A 24,372-nucleotide genomic window follows, 5' to 3' on the forward strand; every position below is an offset into this window, starting at 1 on the left:
GTTCCTCAGTGAAGATAGTGCAAAGCCAAAACACTTTTGACACATTGAAACAAGAGTTTGAAGCCAGACCCAATTCTAGTTCAATAATTGATTTATATGTAAAGCAAATAAACTGCAAATATTTATACGCAACAGTCAGTACTTTTTTCACTTCTAATAAATAATTAAAAGTTTTTCACTGTATCAAGAAAGACAGTACAAAAAAATTGGCTGATATGTGCTTTCACTTATAAATGTAAATAATCAAACCCTCCTCATATTTTCAAATTTATGCTAGTATTTCTCACTTCATTGATTCCCAATAATCGTGTATTAGTCATGATCCTAGAACCAAGTTGGTATTCCTCAGAGTAGTGTTCTGGCCACGACACTACCAGGTGTACATAATTGTGTACCCATCCTGTACTCGAACCACCTCCTGACTTTTGCAGACAATACAGTGATCCCCTGAAGTAACTTTGATCCTGTTGTTCTACTCGAATATCTTCCTTTTGTCCAAGATGTAACCACTCAAGTTACAAGTTTTATAAAACCCTCCCAACCATCCTTAAATCCAGAAACCCTCCTCACCGACTGTAGAAGGTTAAGGCTGTGGGATCTACTCAGTGATAGTAACTGTGATAGTGACACTTGTTTTAATAAAAATGAAAACTTCTTATTTTTTATGTAACATACATATTTGGTTTATCATTGTTACTTGTTATCGAATTAATGGTAGTAGTGTACTGAAAATTATAAAAAAAATCTAAAGGATTTCACTTTAATAAAAAATAAATAAATAAACTGTTAGAGAAAACATATTTTATTATTTAAAACGAGTTAGCTATTATTTACCATCAACTCCTTGACTTGAGCGATTCTAAAAATATGCGAAGTTTATCTTGTTCATAATATTCTTGAAGCATAGTTATCACTTCGTCTAACATTTGGCCCCCTTTTAGGAATTGTGGCAAATTGTGGAAAGTTTTTTGAATTCGATGATCCGTAATTCGGTCTTGAGGGTAATTATACGTACGAACCTTATCAGATCTTGCACTTGTTCCAACCTAGAAAACAGTGAAAATATTCTAATTGTCTGTTGAAATATATTTCAAACTTGTCCTCTGTTATTCCATCAAACAAATTATATAAAGGTTTATTTGCTGTTAATTATGTTTATTTTAATTCTAAGAGAGCACTTAAAAAAAGAAAAAGAAGTATGCTCAGCTGTTTTCCAAAATGTGTTGCAAGCATTCAATAAAGTCTGGCATGAAGGTTTCATATATAAAATAAGAAACTCAATTCCGGCTCAAACAAAATTTCATATTAATTTCACAATGTGTTTTTATTTATTTTTCAATGAAGCCACAGGGTGGTGGTGTTTTTGAAAAAAGCCCATTTGTATGTATGTCAGGTTCAAATGCAGGACCCCAGGATTCAACCCGGGACCTTTACCTTACAGTGATGAGCACCGTGTCAACACCTAAACCATTGTGGTCACCGATGCCCCTCCTAATTCCAGCCAACTATTCAAAACTGATCAAATCCTACCTTGCTGATAGGTACTTACAAATTAAGCAAGAAGAGGCCTATTTGGGACTCAAACTGATCCATGCTAGAGAGACCCAAAAGGCCCTGTTCGATACCTGCTCTTCACTAGCATTTTACTAGAAAACTCGGATGATAATAATAATACTTTAGCTATGTTTGCTGATACAGCAATTATGGTGGTTGGAGAAAGCAATTCCATGTCCGTATTTATAAATGGACAAAAAGAGAGAGAATAAAGCTGAATTTAAAATAATTTTAAAAAAATGGTACATCGTATATCGATATTGAGCTGAAAATAGAGGGTTTAAATTCAACTTGAGTACACAAGATCTTAGGTAAAAAATACAATTAATAAATACTCTGTGTGTGTTCATTGTTTCATGAAATTGGGCATTCATAATAGCTGAAGAGGAGGAGTAGGCAGACCCCAAAATGGATATTGTTTAAAAAAATAAATATTACTTTTTATGAAAAGTTTGTTTTTAGTTGTCTCCGTCTGTGGAATAGGTCAAAATAAAAAATAAATTGAAATAACAACCTACAGAATAGAATAGCAAAAACTAGATTATCACAATAAGAGAATATAGTATTTAATAAATACTACACCTCTGAGTATTAGAGGGAAAAAATTCCAAGATTCATTTGGAAACAAAACAACTTATGTAAAGTCCAATGCTAATATCACAAAATGCCTATAAGTGTACTAAATCAGTGTCGCATAGAGACTAATATTAATATTGTATGCCACAACTAATTGTTTTGAACTGATGCAAGAAAATATTTTGAAAAACGAGAATGTCCAAGTAATTTTACCTGTATTTTTCTTGACTCTCTCATAGATTGGTCATGTTCTTGAATTTGTTTTTGATAAATTTTAGACCTTAATCGGTTAAGTGCTATTTTCTTGTTTTTTATTTGGGATCTTTCAGTCTGGCATTCTATACTTATACCTGAAATAGAGAAAGACAATCGAATATAGTGCAGTACACAAAACGTTTTAAAAATGAAATGTCCATGCTGAAACTAATAAAACCATTGTCGTCTGTAGTTAACAAATTACTTTCAGCCACATCAATGAAGAACTGTAAACTTTACAAGAGTTGTATGTTTTTATAGACTTAAAAATTGAAAATACCTGTTGGAATATGAGTGATTCTAACACAGCTATCGGTTGTGTTTACATGTTGTCCTCCTGCTCCGCTTGAGCGTTTTGTCTCAATTATCAAATCTTTGGATAGTAATTCAACATCTACCTGTAAAAACAATAAATTGGCAAATGGAATTAATTAAAAAAATTATCTGCCAGCTTTCAAATTGTTATCAGTACTTATTTTAATCAGGAAGTATGCTAATTTATGTTTTTTGTTCGGATTAAAATTATGAAAGATTATCAGTGAGGATAATATCTTTTGTTTTTACATAGCATTAAACAGCTGTATAAGACCAGTCAAATAAAATAAAAAAATAAATAAAAAATTGCTAAAAATGATTGCAAGTAGTGAAGTAGTTTCAATAGTTAATCAAGGTCTAAGAGAATCATCCCACAAACACAACAAAGAAAAATTGCATAATATGCAGAATGAAAAAAAAAATAAGAAAAAAGTATCGCCCATTGTTGGGGGAGAAAAAAGGCAATATTACAATCGATGTTGAATGGCTTGATGTAGGAGATTTGGATGCTTATGCTCTTGGTGTCATACTGCATCGTTTGTTTGAGAAGTTTGTTGATCGAGTAGTAATTTTTGCCATAAGGGTATAACTGTTTTACCGGATCTCGATACCTATCCCAATGAATTAAAAAGCCTTATATACAGATCCTAATAGATAAAAAAACTTTTTTGGGAAAATATTCGAATATATAATAATTAATAACTTATTCACTTTTGCTTTATTCAATGCTCAAAATGCAGATATAAAAGGATGTGGTATTTATTTACTATTATGTACAGCAATCCATATGCTGAGCAATATCTCTTACAAATTCACAAGTATTTTTACATTAATACATGAAACCAAACGATCATGTGAGAATTTATAATAAGCCAAGATGTAATAAGTTTGCAGCAATCGTTGTCTCCAAAGATGAAGACATAAACTAAACTGACATACTTGTTTATCCAAATAATGGTAACAATTTCCTATAGATCCATTAAGTTTTCCTTGGCTATTAATGACATGAGAAGCAGTACCGATTAGCAACTCATTCAAATCAATCAAATCAAATTCACTATTCTCCAAGAATGACCCAGCACTATATCATCAACATGTATTTGAAAGTTGAAGAGAGTTAATTGTATTAAGAATAACCAAGGAAAGTTATGAACTGAACATTTGCATGGCTTAATGGATCATGTACAAAATAGCACAATCAATACGTAAACAAATTCTGATTGGGAAAAGCTCTTATTCTTCCATCTTCATTTAAAGGAAGTTTTCAAGCAATGCAACAATTTTATGCCATTTCTCGTAACATCGGTCGTCCAGGTTTGTTATACATCCATGATATGCAATCTTATGTGGCGGTGTGGGAAGATGTCAGGCGTGCGGTCGTTGTGAATCAAGACATAGAACACAACTGATTGTAGTGCGGCGGAGGAATAATAATAATAATAATAACGCCCGTGTTGTTGAACAGAACATTGAACTATCGATTCACAATACAAAATAACTTATACAAAATTACTGCCTGAAACATCTAAATTTAAGAAACAGAGCGTATGCTGTCTTCTTAATTGGTCCTGTAAATGTTTATATTGGGTTAATGCTTGTTAAAAAATGTTGTATTGTTCAATGCCTTGTTTAAGAGATAAAAACCAGCATATTAACACTATGCTCCAACATACATTTAAATTGCGATATTAATGTAAAAAGAAAAAACATAAATCTTTATGTTGTTACTCTTACCTCAGCAGGTTGTGGAAATACAGCCACTGTCGCTGTACTTGTATGAATTCGACCTGACCGTTCTGTTGCAGGCACCCTTTGTACTCTGTGGACACCGGCTTCATATTGAATAGATTGAAAAATGTTTGGTCCCTCGACACACAACGATCCATGCCTTATGCCACCTGAAATGAAGGAATTTATTAATACAATTTTTAATTTGTGCATTCAAAATCCAGTTTAGATGCATTACCCAACTCCGATGTATCTAACTCTGCTACATCACTAACCCACGATTTATAATTAAAATAATTTTGGTACATATCAAACAGGTCCTTTGCAAAAAGCATTGCTTCTTTTCCACCAACTCCAGCAGTTATTTCAAATTCAATTGCATTGAAGGTAGGGCTTTGTGGAACAAGGCTGTTAATAAGCTGCAATTTATATATGTAACATTAAAAACAATATATTTTTTAAGAAATGGTTTTATTATTGTCAGTCACACATTCTATTTACACAGTTTTTCCAGTTATAAGATTACCTCTAAATTGATAGTACTTAATTGTTCCTCATACTGCAATATCTCTTCTTTGATAGTTTCCTTCCATTCATTACTTTCTGATTCATCTGAAAAATGATAATACACTAATGTTAATTGAATAAATTGAGCTAATCAACTAGTCGTATCCTTTGCCATACAGGGTCAGACCATAAGGCATGACCCTCATCTCATGCCCACTTGAGATATGTTCCAGGGCTTTCAACATTGGGTCATTTCATCCCCAATGCATACAAGTTACAGTAAACATATGTTAACTCATAACATCATTCATTCTTTCTTATATACATAGGCTTACTTCAGCATGACGGAGTACTTAATATTACTCCTATACACAAAATAAATAACTCCTATAATATAATAAAATAAACCCAAAAGTCTAGTGGGATAAGTACTATTACACCATTGGGCCTTCCACACCATACATTCGCATAGGGCAAGCAACTAAACAAGTTACTATAATTAATGAAATCATGCATTAACAAATGAAAAAACTTAATACAAAACAGCTCATAAATAACATCAACCTGACCCAGAGCAGAAAATGCAATAAAAAAANAATTCAAATCTTGCTCCTAAACCGGCTACAAAATATTGCTATAATACCAACACAAATATAAAAAATGACTATTACATTTACTACAACACATTATTACATTACTACAAATATATAATTAAAATAATTAATATACTCCTGCTGTCTCAAGAGTTCATGAATGAAAGCAGAAGCAGGGGTAGGTGCAGTTATAGTTGCAGGTAATCAAGTGGAAAATGGAATCTAAGTTCTCTTAGCAAACCTTGCCAAAATTTCCATTAATAATACCATAATTATATTAAAATCCCAAACTCTTATATAAAATATAAACTGCTCAAAAATGAATAGGGATATTTGTAATTTATTCCTATTCTATTAGTTTCAATTAAATTAACCGATATATTCTTGTGAGGTGGATAAAGCAAAATAGAAAATACAAACCAAAAACAAACAAATGTTAATCCTCATGTTTAATAATGGATTTACTTAAGAATAGTAAGCATAAAGATTACTCGTTTTGTAAACAAACACCTTTTCTAGTCTTTTCTCCACTTTAATCCAGTTGTATTCTCTTTAACCGTGGAAAGACATCATCTTGAACCGTTCCCAATATTATTGTGAGAATGAGTCATCGAGGTCACTGGCAAGTGGATATCACAGAGGCAAATGGCGTTTCTCGAACATGGTCTCCTGGGGTTTAGCTTGATTCGGAGATACTAGGAGACCAATAAGAGGCCTGGTAGTGGATCTCAGTGCATTAAGGAAGGATAGAAATATTGTTATTGCTGCAAACTGGAACCCTTTCCATAGTGCCTGCCAGATCCTAAATGAAGTACAAGATGTTTTGGCAAGGCCTTTATTAACACAAATGATTCGTAATCATTTGTGGGAAGTTGGCCTCACATGGTAAGCCCCTTTGAGACAACCTGCAACAACAGCCCGCCTGCCACCAGCAATTCAGGAGAATATGGAGCAGCGAGCACCAGAAGAGAACACCAATGGGATTGCTGTTATGTATGTTGCTGGTATGTTTACTGATGAGTCACGTTTCTGTCTGTATAAGTGATAGCAGGCACTGAAGAGTCTACTGAGAATGGGATGAGTACAATGCCCCAGATCGTGCTCCCTTCAGTGCAGTTTGGAGGAAGTCCTGTAATGGTCTGTGCTGGAATTTACACTGGAGGACGAACTAGACTCCATATTTGTGAAGGCGACCTTACTGCAGTCCGTTATGTCTAAGAAATTATCGTGGAATACATCCCTCAAGCCAGGTTTCTCATAGGCAGGGATTTTTGATTTCTGGATGACAATGCTAGACCTCATAGAGGCAGAGTTGTTCATCACTCCCCCTTTGTCTCCAGACCTCAATCTTATTGAGCACAGGTAGGGTGCGTTGCAGAGAAGGCTTTTCAATCATCCGCAGCCAGTTGAACTGCAACAACTGAGTGCAGCGTTGCAACACCTATGGAGTGAAATTGCTTATGAAATTAGAGAAAACCTTATTAACAGTATGCCTAACAGGGGAACAGAGGTTTTAGCTAAAAAATGACATTATACACGGTGTTAATTGTTAATTATGGAATTAAAACCTTTTATTTTGTTATTTTTCAAAATACCTTAATTAAATTTTCTTTCAATAAAAAAACAATTTTTAACAGATTTTAATGCAATTTATAATAAAAATAAAATAAAAATGGTAGGGAAAGTAAATACTACAAAATTGGCAATGTCCCTATTCATTTTTGAGCAGATTATAATGCCAATTAATAAAATTAAATAAATAAGCAAAAGCTATTAAAATAGTAGCATCACCGATACGATTTACTAAAATAGTCAACATACCATAGGACCTATAAATTTTGGAAATAAACTACTAAACCATAATAAATTAAACCTAGTAGTGCATTTTCAAATGAGAAATTAATGCATAAAACAGTTGAATAGAGGCATGAACAGCGAGCACATGAGGGATTTTTTTTAAAAATTAAAATTCCTGGATGTTCATTGTGCAGTATAGAGGAAGTGCTCAAATGGCTGTCATGTGATTCTGCGGTCCCTGGTAGTCTTAGTGTATTAGCGTGTTCTTAATGTCAATATGACAGAATTGGATATACAAAATGATGATATTGTTGCCAAATGGATGAGGGACCATCACCAGAGTGTGACCACCTTCAGCTTCTCACAAACACTCGGATGTGGACTTGAGTGTATGGGAAAGAGTGCAAGGACTCACACAAATAACTTTGAACGATATGTTTCAGAAGTAAAATAAATATATTATTTCTAAGCACTCAACTACAGATTACTGTACTTAGTACTTTTATTTATTTTTTTTACTTTACAGATACAATTTAAACCTCTATAAACCCATTATACAGTGTGATTCACTACTCGTACAACAAAGTTCATCAGGTCTACACCTCAAATATTGTATGAACCATGGTCCGATTCTCAACCCTTTCACACATAGACAACACTTTGCTTTTACAACTATCTACGATTTTTGTCAACAAAATCATAGTACTTGAATTATTCATTTTTGGGAAAATTAAAAAAAAAGCATTGAAAAGAGCTTTAAATTGCCATTACTACAAACTGTTTATGCTACTGATTGCCATGTGAAACGTATTTAATTCAAGATACATGCTGAAATATGAAAAAAACAACATATTTTTACAGTTTGATCATCCTTGGTCTGCATGTTCTTAGACTGAACTAAACCAGAATCACAGACTAAGTTGATCAAACTGTGCAGGCTCGGAGGCCACAACTTCACAGAACGTACGCAGAAAATCCTAAGAACTTTTTATTATTATTTTTTAACCTGCAAGATAGACTGACCTTTTTGCATGTCTCTGAGGGATTGCAGGTTGCTTGAGATTTCTTCTCGGTCATTGAAAATATTTTTCAAATGCAGGTTTGGAATTTGATTGGTAAAACCGTTGGGGGATTTTTCGGCTTGGCTTTTGACGGATGCTAAATATTTCTGGACGTAGTCTTCTTTGACGAAGGACTTGCCCGTCGAAAATTGTCGAAACTGAAGTTTGAGTCCTTCAGAGCTTCGACACAGATACTCAGCCTCGGACAGGATCCGGCTCAACGATCGGCTCAATCTGCTCAACGATTTCAAATGCATCGCTCGACAAACGGAAAACAAAAATTTCCTCCTTATTCAAATCCTCCGAAACATTTTCCCTCCAAATTACATAAAAATCATCCGTCGCCGAGTTAAAAGAGGGTTTCTTTTATCAGTTTAACTCTCCATGCTGTTATTTTGAACATGCGGCCTTCTGGAGACCTCGGTCAGTGTTAATTCTGTTTCAGTCACAGACAATGCAAATGGTGAATTGCGTGTAATTTTGCTTTTATTACACTCCAGTTATTGTAATTCTTTACATACTAGGTGATTGAAGGATAATAGTTGATTAATTCCTGATGGCTGAAAAGTACACGGAGCTGCACAAAAGAAACGGAACTGGTTTGTGACTGAAATCACTAACCAGTTACTTATTCATTAGTGCTTTGGATCCACAGACGAAGCAACTCAAAACAGATCGAAATCACTAATTTTTTCAGTGAAATCATGGAAGGAACATCATCCCCGTTTTTGTTCTTTGAATAACCTGAATCTCCATATGTTATGGATGAAAAAACGCAATTCCATTGTTATCTGCCTAGCTTTCGACCTATTTTAAGATCATCATCAGGTCCTATATTGAATACACACTGTGAATACATATTTGCAAAGTTAATTCAACAATCACTATAACTATTTGGTCGTTGATAGTGATGATTCAAGCGATGAAACTGTCGTACTAACCATTTCGAAATCACTAATTTTTCAGTGAAATCATGGAAGGAACATCATCCCCGTTTTTGTTCTTTGAATAACCTCAATCTCGATATGTTTTGGATGAAAAAACGCAATTCCATTGTTATCTGCCTAGCTTTCGACCTATTTTAAGGTCATCATCAGGCCCTATATTGAATACACATTATGAATACATATTTGCAAAGTTAATTCAACAATCACTATAACTATTTGGTCGTTGATAGTGATGATTCAAGCGATGAAACTGTCGCCAAGTCCACAATGGGAGATACTCAAAAGAAAAGAACCTGTTTTGTGACTGAAATCACTAACCAGTTACTTATTCATTAGTGCCATGGATCCACAGACGAAGCAACTCAAAACAGACAGAAATCACTAATTATTTCAGTGAAATCATGGAAGGAACATCATCCCCGTTTTTGTTCTTTGAATAATCTTAATCTCGATATGTTATGGATGAAAAAACGCAGTTCCATTGTTATCTACCTAGTTTTCGACTTATTGGAAGGTCATCATCAGGACCTGTATTAATTACATATTTGTACAGTTAATTCGACAATCAATATAACTTTATATGTGTAACTATTTGTTTCTTGATAGAGATGATTCTAGTGATGATTCAAGCGATGAAGCTGTCATTCTGCTTACAACACATGAAACTACGCAAAAGAAACTTATGTTACAACGCGCAATAAGTCCTTTCCTAGGTAATTGAATGGGATACCGCAGACGTCTGTACTGATTAATGGCGCGGTACTAAAATACTAATCAGTTCCAGCTCCAGGCAACTCGACTACCGATTCACGAGTGACTGACGTTGCTCAGTTTCGAATGATTTTTAAATGGACGTTCAACAGGTGAACATTATTATCTATGAAGAAGTTGAAAACCATCCTGTTTAGTTTACGTTTTCTGTATATTAGAAGAAGACGACACCGAAAAGCCATGACATAAAGTTGAAAAAACGCAAAATTTCATTCGTATTCTTTCTCTTCTGTACCGATGATGGTACAGTAATAAGACAGATTCATCACTGGAATCATCACTGTAAACGAACAAGGACAGATGATATTCCTTCCATGATTTCACCGATGAAACGATTGACTTCGATCTTTTTTAGTAGCTTCGTTTGTGGACCACATCATGAGTGAGTAACCGGTTATAGATCCCAGTCACAAACCAGTTTCGTTTATTTTGAGTAGCTTCGTGTCAACAAACATCCATATGTAAGGAGAAAACTCATTCAAACTCTAAAACAATCAAAGTGGATAGGAACTAAACATTTGGGCATACAACAGCAATAAATAAAATCAGATACCTATTCGTAAAAATGGGGACTGACTACATGAGCACGGAAACATCATTTACAACCTTCTAAAAAGTTATAACATATTATAAAGGGGAAGAATAGCTTAGGAGAAAACCACATACACATGGCTCCAATACAAATGAAGGAACCGGATCTGGAATAATCTTTGCAAGCCCAAACGTGAGCAATTCCTTCTCCATGAATGCTGGATGCATGAATGCAAAAAACCCTAATAAAGTCAGACAGCCAAGCAGCCTTAAAAGTATTTGCTCGTAAATAAGTCACACTCAAAATCTTGAAATACTGGGAAAACATAACAACTTGATCATATATTAGGTATCAAGAAAATCTTACAAGAGGCTAGGCTGACAAAAAATCCTCCCAGGATCGGATATCCAAGTAGCCATTAAAGCATTAGCATGTACAAAAATCACATCAAAATTAACCAATGAATACAAAATCTCCAAAACCTGGGGTAACAGGGTGCCAGGACCCAAGGAAAATTTTGGGTAACGTAAAGGAAGACGGACTGGCCATAGGAAGATATGCAAGTTGACGATGCAAGCCTTGAACCTATTTTTGATAAAACAATAACAAAGATAGGGGGCGTCGGTGGCCGCAAGGTTTAGTCTTTGACACGGCGCTCATCACTGTAAGGTAAAGGTCCCGGGTTCGAATCCAGCGGCCCTGCATTCGAACCCGACATACTTACAAATGGGCTTTTTTTCAAAAACATCGGCACCCCGAGGGTTTATATGACCTCTGCTGTTGCGAACTCTCGTAAAAAAAAAAAAAAAAAAAAAATAACAAAGATAGAATCCTCTCTCTCAGAGTAGGTCCACAAAAATAAAAGGAGAAATAGACGAACTCCAGACATGCCAGGCACAGTGACATGATTAAAGAACCCTCACAAAACTGGCAAACAAATTGCTACAGTTAGGCAAGGTAAAACTCATAGGAGTGATAGGACTATATGTCAGGTCGGTGCATATTCAATGATGACATTTTACTGGTTGGCTCGGTTCGTCCTGAAAAGAGCCGTTCAAAATTGAAGTTCTAATACGATCATTGAGACATGATCACAGCTGAACGGAGGGTGAATTCAGACTGGAAACCTCTGAGTCGAAGCTTTCGTTTGCTCTGGAATGTAGAGTGGAGTCGCTGGAGCTGATAGTACCTAGTCCTTGGGTAACTATTGTCCTGACTTCAGACTTGGGCGGATTGCTGTCGGCTCTTACATACAAGAATCGCCTCGCTCCTATTAGCGGCCGAAAACAATTACGACCATTATTATCGGTATCTGTGTTCTGTCGTGGTTACCACAAAGGTCGGCGGTGTACTATGCCGAGAATGGTCACCACAACCTCATCTGTTATCCGATGAGGTGGAAGAAAGTAACGCATATTTTATTCGTTCGCGAACCTAGGACAGCACGAAGACAAGAAAAAAATAGCAGCAATGACAGTCAATGACCAATAGTATTCCTTAGGGGGAGGATCGAGTCGATTGAACTATGGAACTACAAAAGTACAATAAGCCAGAAGGTTGATAAAAAACCCCGACTTCCAGTATCAACATTCATCATCATCACCATCAAACCGTTTTTAACCCTTCCTTTGTACGAGGGGTGGGCAAGAATGAGGTCAATGAGAGCAGCAATTTTACATATCCAATGTGTTTACACAGCGTGTATTCTGAGCTAGCAATTCCTAGCTGCACGACGAACACTTCATAAAAGTAAAAACGTCATATGGACGAGTTTTGATAAGTAAACATAGACTCACTAGGGTACAAAATCTTATAAAATGTAGTAGATAAATAAAGTTTGTGGTCAAGAAATAAGTAATAAATGACTTGGTATAGCAAGTTTTGTAAAAGAATCACACAGCATCCAGACTTCGTAGTTCTCTTACCATACCAATTATCAATTGCTGCCTTTAATATTGTGACACATCATTTTATCATATGAACGACAAACATAACAGCATAAAAGGAATTTTACTCAAAAATGTAACATATCTATATAAATTTTATTTACATTGACCTTATACAGAAGGCGAGTAGTACATAAATCGATAAAAAAGAATATTAAATAACATTCAAAACCTAATGAAATAAATATAAAGCTTATATATATATATACTTTTTTATAACATAATAAATAATATAATGTGTAAGGCAACTGCACGTGAAGCTTCAATACTGAATTTCTATCAATTTATGTTAAATTAGCTCCATCAGGTTTTGTGAAACAGTTTAAATTTTATCTTGTCTTTAAAAAATTATGATCATAACTGATATAAAGTAAAAAAGAAAATATAAAATAAAGCATATTCTGTCAAATAAGGTAGTCAACAGGACCCAGTCTTGATTCGGCTTTCTATTCGTTGCAGTAATCAATCCACTCTCGTCATTCTCAGCCTCGTTCTCCTAAAATAAAATGAAAATATTTCAAAAAATGTTCGTGAAAGATCATTGTGACTTAAAAGTTCAACGCGTGTGTCTAGAAAGTCTGTTTACAGTTATAACAAACAAGAAAACGTTGAAAACACAGCTTATGGGCCTAAATCCTGTGAGTGTGTCCAACATGTCTAAAGGTTTATCGTACGGTGACAATCCTTGGCTCCTACAGACTGTATTTAATCTTAATCATAGAAACTAGTTGTTTTTGTGTGAAACATCTCGTGAGATTGGCGTGAGTGTATAGTGTCATAGAGCTTGCTGGGATTAGTTTTATAATTCGTGTACTTCTTTTTGGATAAACTGTATGTATTTATAGGAAAGAATGTATTTAACAACGACTGACTGATGACCAGCATAATGTATGGCACCTTTGGTATAGAACTGAAGTTTCTCTGGGTACCTGTTCGAAATAACGACCTCTTTCTTAACCAATAGAATTTAAAAACAAATTTAGGTACCAAAAGAGAATGGAAAAGAGGGAAAATACCCTTCGTTGAGAACAGCACCATCTGCTGGTACACTGAGGGATCTAGAACGCGGGATGTACCCAGTTCAAGTTGAACAAAGCGTAAAAAAACAAGAATATAGCCAAGCAGCTAGCTCTAATCCTCTAGGTTCCTTTCACCTTTCACAACATTTCTCAAAATCCTAAAAACTAAGTGCTATTGTTTGCAGATCACACCATTGTACACACTCAGTCTTAGAGGAAAACTACAAATTACAAACCTTACCATGATTTAATCTGCGCTGTCTCAGTACGAGAATACCTTAAGGGTGGCGGCAACGGTAAATACTTGATTTAGTAACCGGATTCGTGTAATGGCATTGAAAAGGCGGTGTCTTTGAATCAGGCATCTGTCAGCCATGTCGGCTGCCGAGTGAACGATGAGTGCGAGCTGTTCAGAGGGCCCTGTTACTTGTTTATGCTCACTGCTTACTCTATTAGTGATGGCAACTCGTCAACGGCCTGTCTATGCCGGCTGAGCCTCTGCTTAAATAGAGTTCTGCTGCATGTTTATTAGGCGCTGTTTGTAAGGCGGAAGCATTGTCAAAATAGTGGTTCTGTCTGGTCGAAACTTTAGTAAGGCACAATACTAAATGCGGTGGAAAAATTTTCACGTTAAGGATTCTCAAAGCATACCATGGAATCTGACGGTGCAGCGTGTTATCCGGTTAACCTGGAACACACGTATCTACAACAAATGCTCTGAGGGTAGGACCTAAACCTCATTATTAACAGAAAATCCCACTTAACGCAGAATTTTACTATACTGAACCATTTGTCAATACTAAGAGCCCCACCCACAATTTGATCTCAATTTCATAGAGGTGCCTAGGTGACCAAAACTACCAAAATCCAGGATTTCTAGACTTAAGACTTGTAATAAACGTGGCGTTCGCAAAGGATCTGCTGGTACCAACAACAGTTGATTTTATTAAACAGAAATTCAAAAGATTCCATGGAGAGATAACTCACACTGGACAACCCACTTACAATAAAAGGCTGCTACCAAGATTAAAGCAAGGTATACTGTTATAAGGCCGAATTCTGGACGTTTTTTACTTTATGGGTAACAACACTACACAACCTGTGAAGCGTCTACCAAAAGGCGAGATACTAATTTTATTTTGTCACCCATGGTACACCATTTTCACATCATCAATGTATCAACAGCAAGACACAACTGTGGAGAAACTGGCTGGCATCACACGCTCACTTCATTCTTCTGATTCTGGATTCAGGGTTTCTTGCCCTTTACATAAAAGTGACGACGGAGTCAAGTTTGGGCCGAACAACGGTGCTCGCAAAAAAGCACTTACAAGTTTGAATTTCATAATAGGTTTGTTTACGGAATGCGAGGATCTGCAAACCTGTTCCATCGCAGGAAGCTGAAGATCGGCTGAAAAAAGGCCAGCTTCTGCTTCAAAAATTCTAGTTAAAGGCCTTTTTCTTTTCTTACTCAACTTAATATTTCATCATTAATAATGAAATAATCTAACACTTGTTTTATATTGTTATGAGTAGACGGTATCGTGAGGATTTTTAGCATTTTCTGATAACTGAAAGAATACTGACAAGAGTCTTCTTTTAGTTTAAAAAACTGTATTATATGAACGATCAGAGAGATCATCGTACACACATATAAATTGCAAAATAAAATGTATGTTAAACAGGCAATATTTCATAATTAAATGAAGGTGCGATACCTGCGGCAGTAGCAAGAAATGCATGCTGTTTTTACTCTTGACCATATTGTATGTTCTCATAAGCCATGGCGGTGTGTCTTTTAATTGCATCATTGTTCTTGATATAGTTAAGAGAAGCATAGCCAAACCACACATTGCGACAGAGTTGCGCAAATACGAGACTAAAAAGAAATTATTAAAGTGTGTTTAAATTCAAATCGATTAAATGATGAAAATGAACTTACTAATGTGTACATCAGAGCCTCCATTGGCAGGCAAGGATTTTCCCAGTATTTGCAAATATAGAACATGAACAATGAAGGATGTCAAAAGAAGGACGTATCGAAACCCGTCCATAGGTTTAAGCCAAAAAGAAACAAATATTAAGATGACGGCAACTGTAAAAAAATGTACAAAATTAAAATGTTTAATACATAATAATGCTACAAATGGTTTTCAAGCTTCAATGACAAAGTAAAATGAATGACGGGTGTATGCGAAGCAATTTTTTTTTTTTTTTGACCATTGAAAATCAAATTGAGGCAAGTCACCTGCTATAGGAACTGTAGTCGTTGAGGCTAGGATGCTGGAGTGTCTAGTCATTCGAAACGTACAAAGGAGAAATTGTGCAGTACTATCACCACTAGGATCTTTGGCTAATGCTTTAACTTCAAAAGTGACTTGTCCCAAATCCCAGGCCTTATTTTTATTGAAGTGCCTCATATCGACGCTCTAGTTACATGTGAGAAGAAATTTGATGAAAAATAGGTTAAAAGCACGTAGAAGTTTCCTAATCCTGGGATACTTTTGTTATTATTTTATGTATCGGGTTGTCCGGAAAATAATGCAGGATTTTAAGTTTTCATTAAAAAAAATCTATATAAAATATTCTGTTTACGTTTACAGGATTACTCATTTGTATGAATGTCAACACTTATTAATCCTCTTCCAAATGATATTGTTTGTTTACCTCTGTAGCATTCCGCTACNCTCTCTCTCTCTCTCTCTCTCTCTCTCTCTCTCTCTCTCTCTCTCTCTCTCTCTCTCTCTCTCTCTCTCTCTCTCTCTCTCTCTCTCTCTCTCTCTCTCTCTCTCTCTCTCTCTCTCTCTCTCTCTCTCTCTCTCTCTCTCTCTCTCTCTCTCTCTCTCTCTCTCTCTCTCTCTCTCTCTCTCTCTCTCTCTCTCTCTCTCTCTCTCTCTCTCTCTCTCTCTCTCTCTCTCTCTCTCTCTCTCTCTCTCTCTCTCTCTCTCTCTCTCTCTCTCTCTCTCTCTCTCTCTCTCTCTCTCTCTCTCTCTCTCTCTCTCTCTCTCTCTCTCTCTCTCTCTCTCTCTCTCTCTCTCTCTACACATACACACACATTATGTACATCTATAGAGTTTCTCAGATTTAATGAATTTCAAGTTTGTTACCGAGTTTTTATGCAATCTCAATAAAGTTTGATTTCCTGTGGCGTATTCCGAAAAAAATGCCAAGTGACAAACGTGACTGTCGTGAGGCCACCGGAGTAAATTCATGGCACAATGGACGGTAAGTTGGGTATCTAAGAATACAGACACTTCACCTCTATTTGTGACCGTGGCAGTAGTGTATCTACTGGCTAGATGCGAATCAGTAAATTTACTGAAACTAAACCGTTAGCATATACATATATATTTAAAAATATTGCTTATAACTAGCCTAAACAATATTGACAGCAAACACGTACCTGTTTAATAGTACAATCTTTGGAGTCCAAATTAAATTTGCTGGAATTGAGATCTTAGTTTGTCCATTGTACTTCTTGGGATCCCATGTCAAAAATTCGTTCTCGTAAAACTGAAATAAATAATCAATATGCAAGATACCACTTTGTATTTATGTCTACGCTTCCACCAAAAAAGGTCAACGTATTACGTGTAATAAATTTACAATACATTAACGGTAGCCCTCGACAATCACCCCGGGTGTTGACAGTCTGGGATCAAACCTCGGTCTTATCCGTCCTGCCACCGAGGTTGAGCTCCGAGTGATGTCAACAGCTAGGTCAGCATCAAGTCAGCAACGACGCATGCAGTTCCTACATCCATTCAACCTCTCACTCATTCTTAAATACATTCTTTCCTATTTACATACGATTCACTCAACTAGGGTGGTGAAGTAAGCGACATAATCCGTCATTAGCCCTCTTACACTACGGTAAATTGGGCGGTACACATTCACGCTAATAAATACATTCACTCTAAATACTCATTAGATACACTTAAATATCACTGATATACAATAAAGCAACCCTGTATCTTAAAAAAATCGGAACAGTGGCCCCAGATATTCACTGCTTTGCTCGACCACAACATTTCTCATATTGGGTGGCATTCCTACTCACCCCTTATAGAAGCCAAGTAATGACACCTTCAATTATTGATCAACCTTTCTCTGCATGCCGGACAAATAAGCGGGCTTTTGCGCAAAACTAAGTACGTGTGTCAACTAAGTCGTCATTTTTTAGTAAATTATTTTCTTTAATTTATTATAAAGTCCTTGAAACAATACTATACATCATTTGAATGTACAATGTAATTATAATGATACTTATTATTACTTTTACAATGCAATTGTAATGTATCCAAATCAATGTTAGAAAATGGCGAGTTATCTGTACCAGCAGACAAATATTACAGATATATTGGCACTTGGTGCAGGCTTTACACATTACTACTAACTAGTTAAACACCCAGAAAACATTAAAGAAGAAGTAAAATTTTTGGAAGCATACTTACTACGGTTAACCATGCGTGAATTGACATCACATCGTCTGTGACCTAAGTTCAAATTAATCGTTAGCCCATACATTTTTTTACTGCAGCGCAGAATAAGGTTATTTTCAAAGCATAGAGTTGTTTTTACCACATATAGATCTCTGAAAGCCAGGTAAACATCTACGACAATCGAAGAACTGCTGTTTTTTACTGGTCGTATATCTTTGTTGTAACCACAGAGCAAATTGTATTGCAATTTTTCTCCGGTACTCATTGAATTATTTGCACAAGGAACCACTGCACTTACACCTAAAAGAATGATTATTATTGAACGAATATTTCTAGTCTTAACATACAAAAATGACCAAAACACTGTTTTGAAGACTTTTCCCTTCCATCCATCAGCCCTGGCAAATTTGTTTTTAACTGACATAAAAATGTACTTTGCACGAGGGCCATGACAAAAGAAAAAAAGTTTAAGGTACTTTACCTAAAAGCGACCCAAAAATTAGGTGTACAATTGAAATCTTGCAGATTACCATCTCGTCAAAAGGCTGTTTCTTCCTGCAATGCTCCGAACAGACAATCTTATCATACTATTAGCCGTCCCTCCCCCGAAGAGTTAACAATATCAGACATATCATGAAATTGCACAAACACTAAACAGACACCACTTATTTTTTTTTTTTTAATTTCTGCATTCCCAGAACCAATTACCATAAGCAGTCTGATATGTTCTTCTGATACGAATAGAATATATGTGAACATTAGACTAATTGAAACCGTCCGTAAACGAAGGAGGCGAGACAATTGATTGATAGAATAAAGCTTTTCACGGTCAAATTTCGTCAAAAAATAAGGTTAAAATAATTAGATCTGAAAACCAGACAATACAAATGGATACTCCATTTAGATTCTTCAAAAACATAACCTTAATATAAATACTTGTTGATGATGAATGTTGGCCTGCGATTCAGTGAACTTATGCTGAACCGGCATAAGGTTACTTATTAGGCCGGGTTGGGTTCCTCACTGAAGATGGCTCAATGCCGAAACGCACCTGAGTTCAACAAACCCGCGAGTGAAGATGGACCCAATAAGTGACACTATGCGGTTCAGTGTAAATATATGTTGTGAGATTTCCACCTGATGTCTGCGGTATGATAGACCTATTGTTTGAGTGTTACCTACTATCACGGTCTGCCTATTCTCGAAATCACTGAAACACTATCAAAATGCCGAAACGCTTCCTAACCAACAAAAACTACTACAGGAACTTTCAAAAAATATAAATTTATGTGGTTAAGAATACGTTCAGGGGGATCGCGGTAGGCGAGTTTCTAGGCTCATCCAACTCGCGACCGTGGGTTCAATTCCCACCGTCGACCCTGGAATTTTCTTTCATGCCCCCCTTAAAAAAAAAAAAAAAAATAAATAAATAAATAAAAAAATATAAAAAAAATATAAAAAAAATAATACAAGTCTAACTAATATTGAAAAGCACAAGAAAAATATTGTCCATAATATTGGACATAATTACGAAAGAAACTTATTTTTGTGTTGTTTCTGAATTCTGGTCAAACGCGTTTGTCCCTTCAGCAAAGGGATTGTGTATATATTCGAATTCCCTACCAAAATCAGTAATGGGAGAGTTCGGTAACATCCTTATAATGCAACACAACTTTGAACTACCATATGGACTCTGGCCATTATTTAGTATAAATGTGTGCTAGCCCGATTAATTATTGAAAGGGTTTCTCGCTCTCTTTCTCTCCCTGTCCGTTCTTATGAAGCACGCATCCCGTTTCTTAGTTTCTATTTGTTTCATAATAGAATTATGTAGGAACCGTTAATAAACAGGTATTTAGGATAACTGCAATGCCTTTTTCGCATAGATGTGCGCATAGATTCGAACACAGCAACTTAATTTTAACGTAATTACTAACTGGAATACTTTAAGAACATTTTTTTTTTATTTAACAATTTATACAGTTAAAATTATAATATCAATCTCTTTCAGAGCCTGTTGCTACATTTGGAACCAAGTTGATATTCGCACCACGAAAAACCCCTGAATACAACTTTTGAGAAAATTAAAAAATATTTTCTTTACCTTAAATTGTTTGCCTTATATGTCTCTAATATTTTTTTTAATTAAAAATATATTGATAACTTTGAAACGACTACACCAATCTAATGAAAATTTTACAGAAGCTTAGCACCCAATAAACTACACGTAACAGCATAAGCTCAGCCTCCATGAATAAAGTAGAACCGCAGATATAAAACAAAAGTTTTGAGGATTTTTTTATTGAAATCATCTTCAGGGCCTGGGATTTATAAACATAGTTTAAATTATACAAATACTTGTAGGGTGTAAAAAAAGGGAATTTATACAATGCTAGAAATTTTAGACTCAATCAAAGTATTTGTACGACACCCCATGATACATCTATACAGAAAACAAAACTTTGAGTGAGTACAAGTCGAACGTTGGCACGATAAAGAAAATGTTTTTCTAACATTTACGTCACACCAGACCGCATCTCACGATTTCCAAATAATCATTAACTAACGGTCACTAAACACCACAAATCACAGATAATAGATTTTCCCATGTGTGTGATAAATAACTGGCAGACTTCAAGCTATATGTTAAAAAAAATTGGTGCATATCAGAGGCTCAAGACAAAGAGCCTGTTGATAGAACTAGGCTTTCAGTCGTTCCTTCCTCCCTCGTCCTTACAATTTGACACCATGGGTACTTACAGTCCCTTTTTCGTTTAATTGAAATAGATTATTTTTATTTCGTATGTATGTAGATAGATGATAGATAGATAGATATACTTTATTTCAAAATGAAAGAAATTTAGAATTCAAAATAAAAAACAGTATTATTATGGCATGATATTAAGACCGTCAGCCAGAGTTCGGAGTGCATTACTATTCCAAGAACATGCATAATTATAAGAAAAGGAGAATTTACAATATCAACTTCAGAGGTTACAATTATTTACAGGATTTTCAAATTACAAGATGGAAATGCGATAAACTTTGAAAATAATAAAAATGACACTTCAAAGAACAAAAGTAAGGATTCCAACTCACAAAGGGTCCCCCACCGGCAAACAGGATTCGCATTTAGAAGCCCACAAAGTAAAAATTATATGTATTACCTGCGAGAGCAAAAAACGAAACAAAATAAGACGAACAGAATATTAATTCCCTACATTTCAATATATTCATATCTAGGCTTGCCGAGCAAAATCAACAAGACCCCGGCAATCCGAGCCGGTCAGAAGGGCTATAAGCTCTTCCCTCGTCAGAAAACCCTTACCCACATACAGATACCTCAATTCGTTAAGGACCGAGCAGCTAGCGAGAAAATGAAATGCATCCTCACGATCACCTGAGTTGCATAGAGAGCACACTGCAGTGGCAGGAGTACCCCCAACCCAAGGCCTGAAATCAGGAACAACAACTCCCCTCGAATTTTAAACCACCAGCAGAAAAAAAGAGAACGGAGCATCATTTGCTGGAGCAGAAAAAACATTGCAAGGAGTTAGGGAATGATCCAACTCCTTGTAGAGTTGGAATCTATTTGAATCCACGGCACGAGAAATACAACTCTCCCGATGACGAGTCCCTCATAATATGAAGAAGCTTGGAAAACATTTCAGACCACGCTGCAGAATTATCCAAAGAGAACCGAGCCACATTATTCCTCTCCGCAAGTATGTATGTATATATTTTTGTATGTAGATATTTTTGTATAGCCAAAAATCAAGGTTTCCGACCTTTTCTTTACTGCGACCCATATAGGTCTATTGTGGAACCCCTGTGATTCAGGCCATACCGTGGAAAGTGCACTTTTTCCTACAAAGCTATCACTTTCCTAGGTGCCTCTTCCCCTCACTTCTCTTGGTATGAGAATTGTTTTGCTGTTGCTGTAACGTAACCGGGCTAGTATTTCACATTCACTAAAGGAAATGTGCCCATGTTTTCTCCTGACAGAATCGATTTTGTTCATGCTTATCCATTTCTTTAAGTGGTAGTTACGAGGACAGTGGCTGGTATAGAGAGAGAGAGGAGTTCCTTCGTCTTCCTCTTTAAGAGATTAATAAATCTCTTAGCTTGCCTTCTGCCGGGTCTTTTGTCCAGCTCTAATTTCGTTATTTCCAGACTAGTTTGGAGCTAAAAGCATACGCAATTAGTCCCTTAATAGCTGCCTAACTGTCCGAAAGTGTGTAAATCTGTGTTTCTATATAGAGTTGGTTTTCCTAGAGGCATTAGGCACTCCTAGACAACTTTGGAGTTCGGTCGATTCTTCGATCACTCGATTTGATATCAAGAAACCTATATGTTGATTTTTAATTTTAGGTCTCTAGTGGTTGCATTTGTTTATCGCACCGCAATGAAATTTTGCAGGGTGGTAAAGAATACTATAAGGATAGTTGGGATGGTTTTTCATCCAAATCGCCTGGGGGTCGCAGAATTATAGGAGATGAAAAGTAAAAAAATCCAATTAAAATTTTTGCCATTTTTGCGTTTTCTCCCGGACACAACCAGCTCGGTTTGTTTAACTTCACTCTCTGCTAGCTACGCCCCTCACTATTGGATTTTCACATTTTACCGTTTTTATGCGGGATTCATCCTGTAACTTTTAAGCCCGGTTTGGCCCAAATCCAAGCAGTATTTTAAAAGTTATCATAATTTCAAAAAATCCCATTTTTAAACAAGATTTTTTCTCAAATACGGTACTTTCAAACCTAATTTCTTTCGTTTAATAGCTCAAATTAATTTCTTTTTTATAATAAAATGAAACTAGGAGTTTCTTAATTTTTTGTTACCAAATATGCCAAAATTTCTTTTAAATTAACAGAGATGGTAAAAAGCAAAGTCCTTAAAATTGTGTATACTATTAAAGAAATATGGCACGGCCATCACACTTCTTTTTCCGCAAATCTCACATTGTAACCAAAAAGTAATAGTGAAGTAACGCGGGAAAATAATTAATCAAATAGCTTAAATAAAATTTCAAATTAGGTAGTTAACTAGTAAACCATTATTTTATTTTCATTATTTTCAGTGGTCTAGGAAAAAATTACCCGAATCTAATTTAATTTAACGCCAGCTGTTAACAGGAAACAAAAACATTTGATTAATTTTTTTATCCTAGTGCAATATGTTTATGATGTCACGTTTTGTATAACATAAATAATAATATACACCCATCGTTTTCAAATTATTTTATAATTTTTAAAGTAGCAAATTTTTAGCACCGCTGGATTTATTCCTCAAAAGATAGAAATCTACCTCACCCTCCTTACTGCCGTGAGGTTTCTTTTTTTTGTTCGTTTATGTTTTGTGCTAAAAAATTACATTGCAGACCATGATTTTTCGTGATTAAACTTGACCCTCTGATGTTTTACTTATTTCTGTCTCTAATCTTCTTATTCGATTTCTCGATGTGCTAACCTCTAATTTGGTGATTAATTAATTATTCGTTAATGTTGGTGACTTAAAACGTTTCATTGCAGACCATGACGGAAAAACATTTTGGAAACTTATGAAAATTATATTCCTTTTTGAAATTAGACAATTGAAACTTTTAAATCGAGTGATTTTTTTTCTTTCAGTTTTTCCCTTTGAAGGAGAAAGTATTGCGTTGGGACTAAACACGATGTGTAGAGTTTTCTCTCGATCTGCACTTTTTAGATCCCCTGTACCTTAAAAAAATGCATAAAGTCGAAAGTTTTTACCCCCCCGCCATGATGACCAACCTGGATCCGCCCTTGTTAAGAGCTTAATTCGCCCTTTTACCCTCAAACCTACTCTCCAACCTTTGATCCATCTGTGTATCATATTAAAGTGGGCCCAGATGGTCGATCATTTTGATCAACCGGTCGAGTCAAGTCAATCGACTGAGACGCACTTCAATCAACCATCAATCTTTTGTTCAAAATTCATTTTGCCCTGGTACGCAGTGCTGTTCTTTTCTGTGCGAGACTTCAGTTGAGAGATACATTAAAATTTTCGCGGCTGAAACAATGTTTTCAAATACAGTTATTGGCTTCCTCGGCTTGACTTTATCAGTCGTGCTGAAGAAGCAGAACAAGAAGATGAAACGACGGTGGTCAAAGGAGTGGTATAAATTGAGAAACTGCTTCACTCACGAACATTTAATCAACTTTCTACGCGAAACGGAACCAAAAGACTACAGAAACGTTCTCAAAATGAGCCAAGAAAATTGTGACTGATGGAAAGATTGACCAAAAGACGGTCAAGCGCCCTCTTCAAGCACTCTCGTCAATCAAAAATTCCTTCAATCACCGTCA

General features: G+C 35.7%; 2 protein-coding genes across 3 annotated transcripts; both read right to left on the reverse strand.

The window, feature by feature from the left end:
* Nucleotides 1-779: 779 nt before the first annotated feature.
* Nucleotides 780-8,823, reverse strand: LOC106663393 (peptide chain release factor 1-like, mitochondrial). Its single transcript, XM_014388214.2, has 7 exons — nucleotides 8,349-8,823; nucleotides 4,955-5,040; nucleotides 4,667-4,847; nucleotides 4,435-4,598; nucleotides 2,666-2,783; nucleotides 2,344-2,480; nucleotides 780-1,046 (listed from the first exon to the last, which is right to left on the reverse strand). The coding sequence occupies exons 1-7, from the start codon at nucleotides 8,641-8,643 to the stop codon at nucleotides 837-839; spliced, it is 1,191 nt and encodes a 396-aa protein (XP_014243700.1). The 5' UTR covers nucleotides 8,644-8,823; the 3' UTR covers nucleotides 780-836.
* A 3,836-nt stretch (nucleotides 8,824-12,659) lies between these two features.
* On the reverse strand, nucleotides 12,660-18,637 carry LOC106663387 (5-hydroxytryptamine receptor 3A-like). Of its 2 annotated transcripts, none has more exons than XM_014388204.2 (9): nucleotides 18,525-18,637; nucleotides 18,183-18,343; nucleotides 18,056-18,097; nucleotides 17,005-17,114; nucleotides 16,709-16,919; nucleotides 15,850-16,030; nucleotides 15,544-15,696; nucleotides 15,320-15,480; nucleotides 12,660-13,078 (listed from the first exon to the last, which is right to left on the reverse strand). In XM_014388204.2, the coding sequence occupies exons 1-9, from the start codon at nucleotides 18,574-18,576 to the stop codon at nucleotides 12,923-12,925; spliced, it is 1,227 nt and encodes a 408-aa protein (XP_014243690.1). In that variant the 5' UTR covers nucleotides 18,577-18,637; the 3' UTR covers nucleotides 12,660-12,922. The 2 variants fall into 2 exon arrangements, with proteins under 2 accessions (XP_014243690.1, XP_014243689.1); XM_014388203.2 differs by having other exon boundaries at nucleotides 16,709-16,925.
* Nucleotides 18,638-24,372: the final 5,735 nt, after the last annotated feature.

Source organism: Cimex lectularius, unplaced genomic scaffold (genome assembly GCF_000648675.2).
Source record: "Cimex lectularius strain Harlan isolate CLEC.00 unplaced genomic scaffold, Clec_2.1 scaffold78, whole genome shotgun sequence".
In the NCBI taxonomy this organism is placed as follows: Eukaryota; Metazoa; Arthropoda; class Insecta; order Hemiptera; family Cimicidae; genus Cimex; species Cimex lectularius.

Bases quoted from the DNA above. Each gene is read 5' to 3' on its own strand.
- LOC106663393 (XM_014388214.2), bottom strand. From the start codon at position 8,643: ATGCATTTGAAATCGTTGAGCAGATTGAGCCGATCGTTGAGCCGGATC. The intron at 4,599-4,666 runs GTAATGCATCTA...CCTTCATTTCAG, and splicing joins GTTAGATACATCGGAGTTGG to GTGGCATAAGGCATGGATCG. The intron at 2,784-4,434 runs GTAAGAGTAACA...TTGTTTTTACAG, and splicing joins TATTTCCACAACCTGCTGAG to GTAGATGTTGAATTACTATC.
- LOC106663387 (XM_014388203.2), bottom strand. From the start codon at position 18,576: ATGGTAATCTGCAAGATTTCAATTGTACACCTAATTTTTGGGTCGCTT. The intron at 17,115-18,055 runs GTAAGTATGCTT...TATTTATTTCAG, and splicing joins TTCACGCATGGTTAACCGTA to TTTTACGAGAACGAATTTTT. The intron at 15,481-15,543 runs GTAAGTTCATTT...ATTTCTTTTTAG, and splicing joins AGGCTCTGATGTACACATTA to TCTCGTATTTGCGCAACTCT.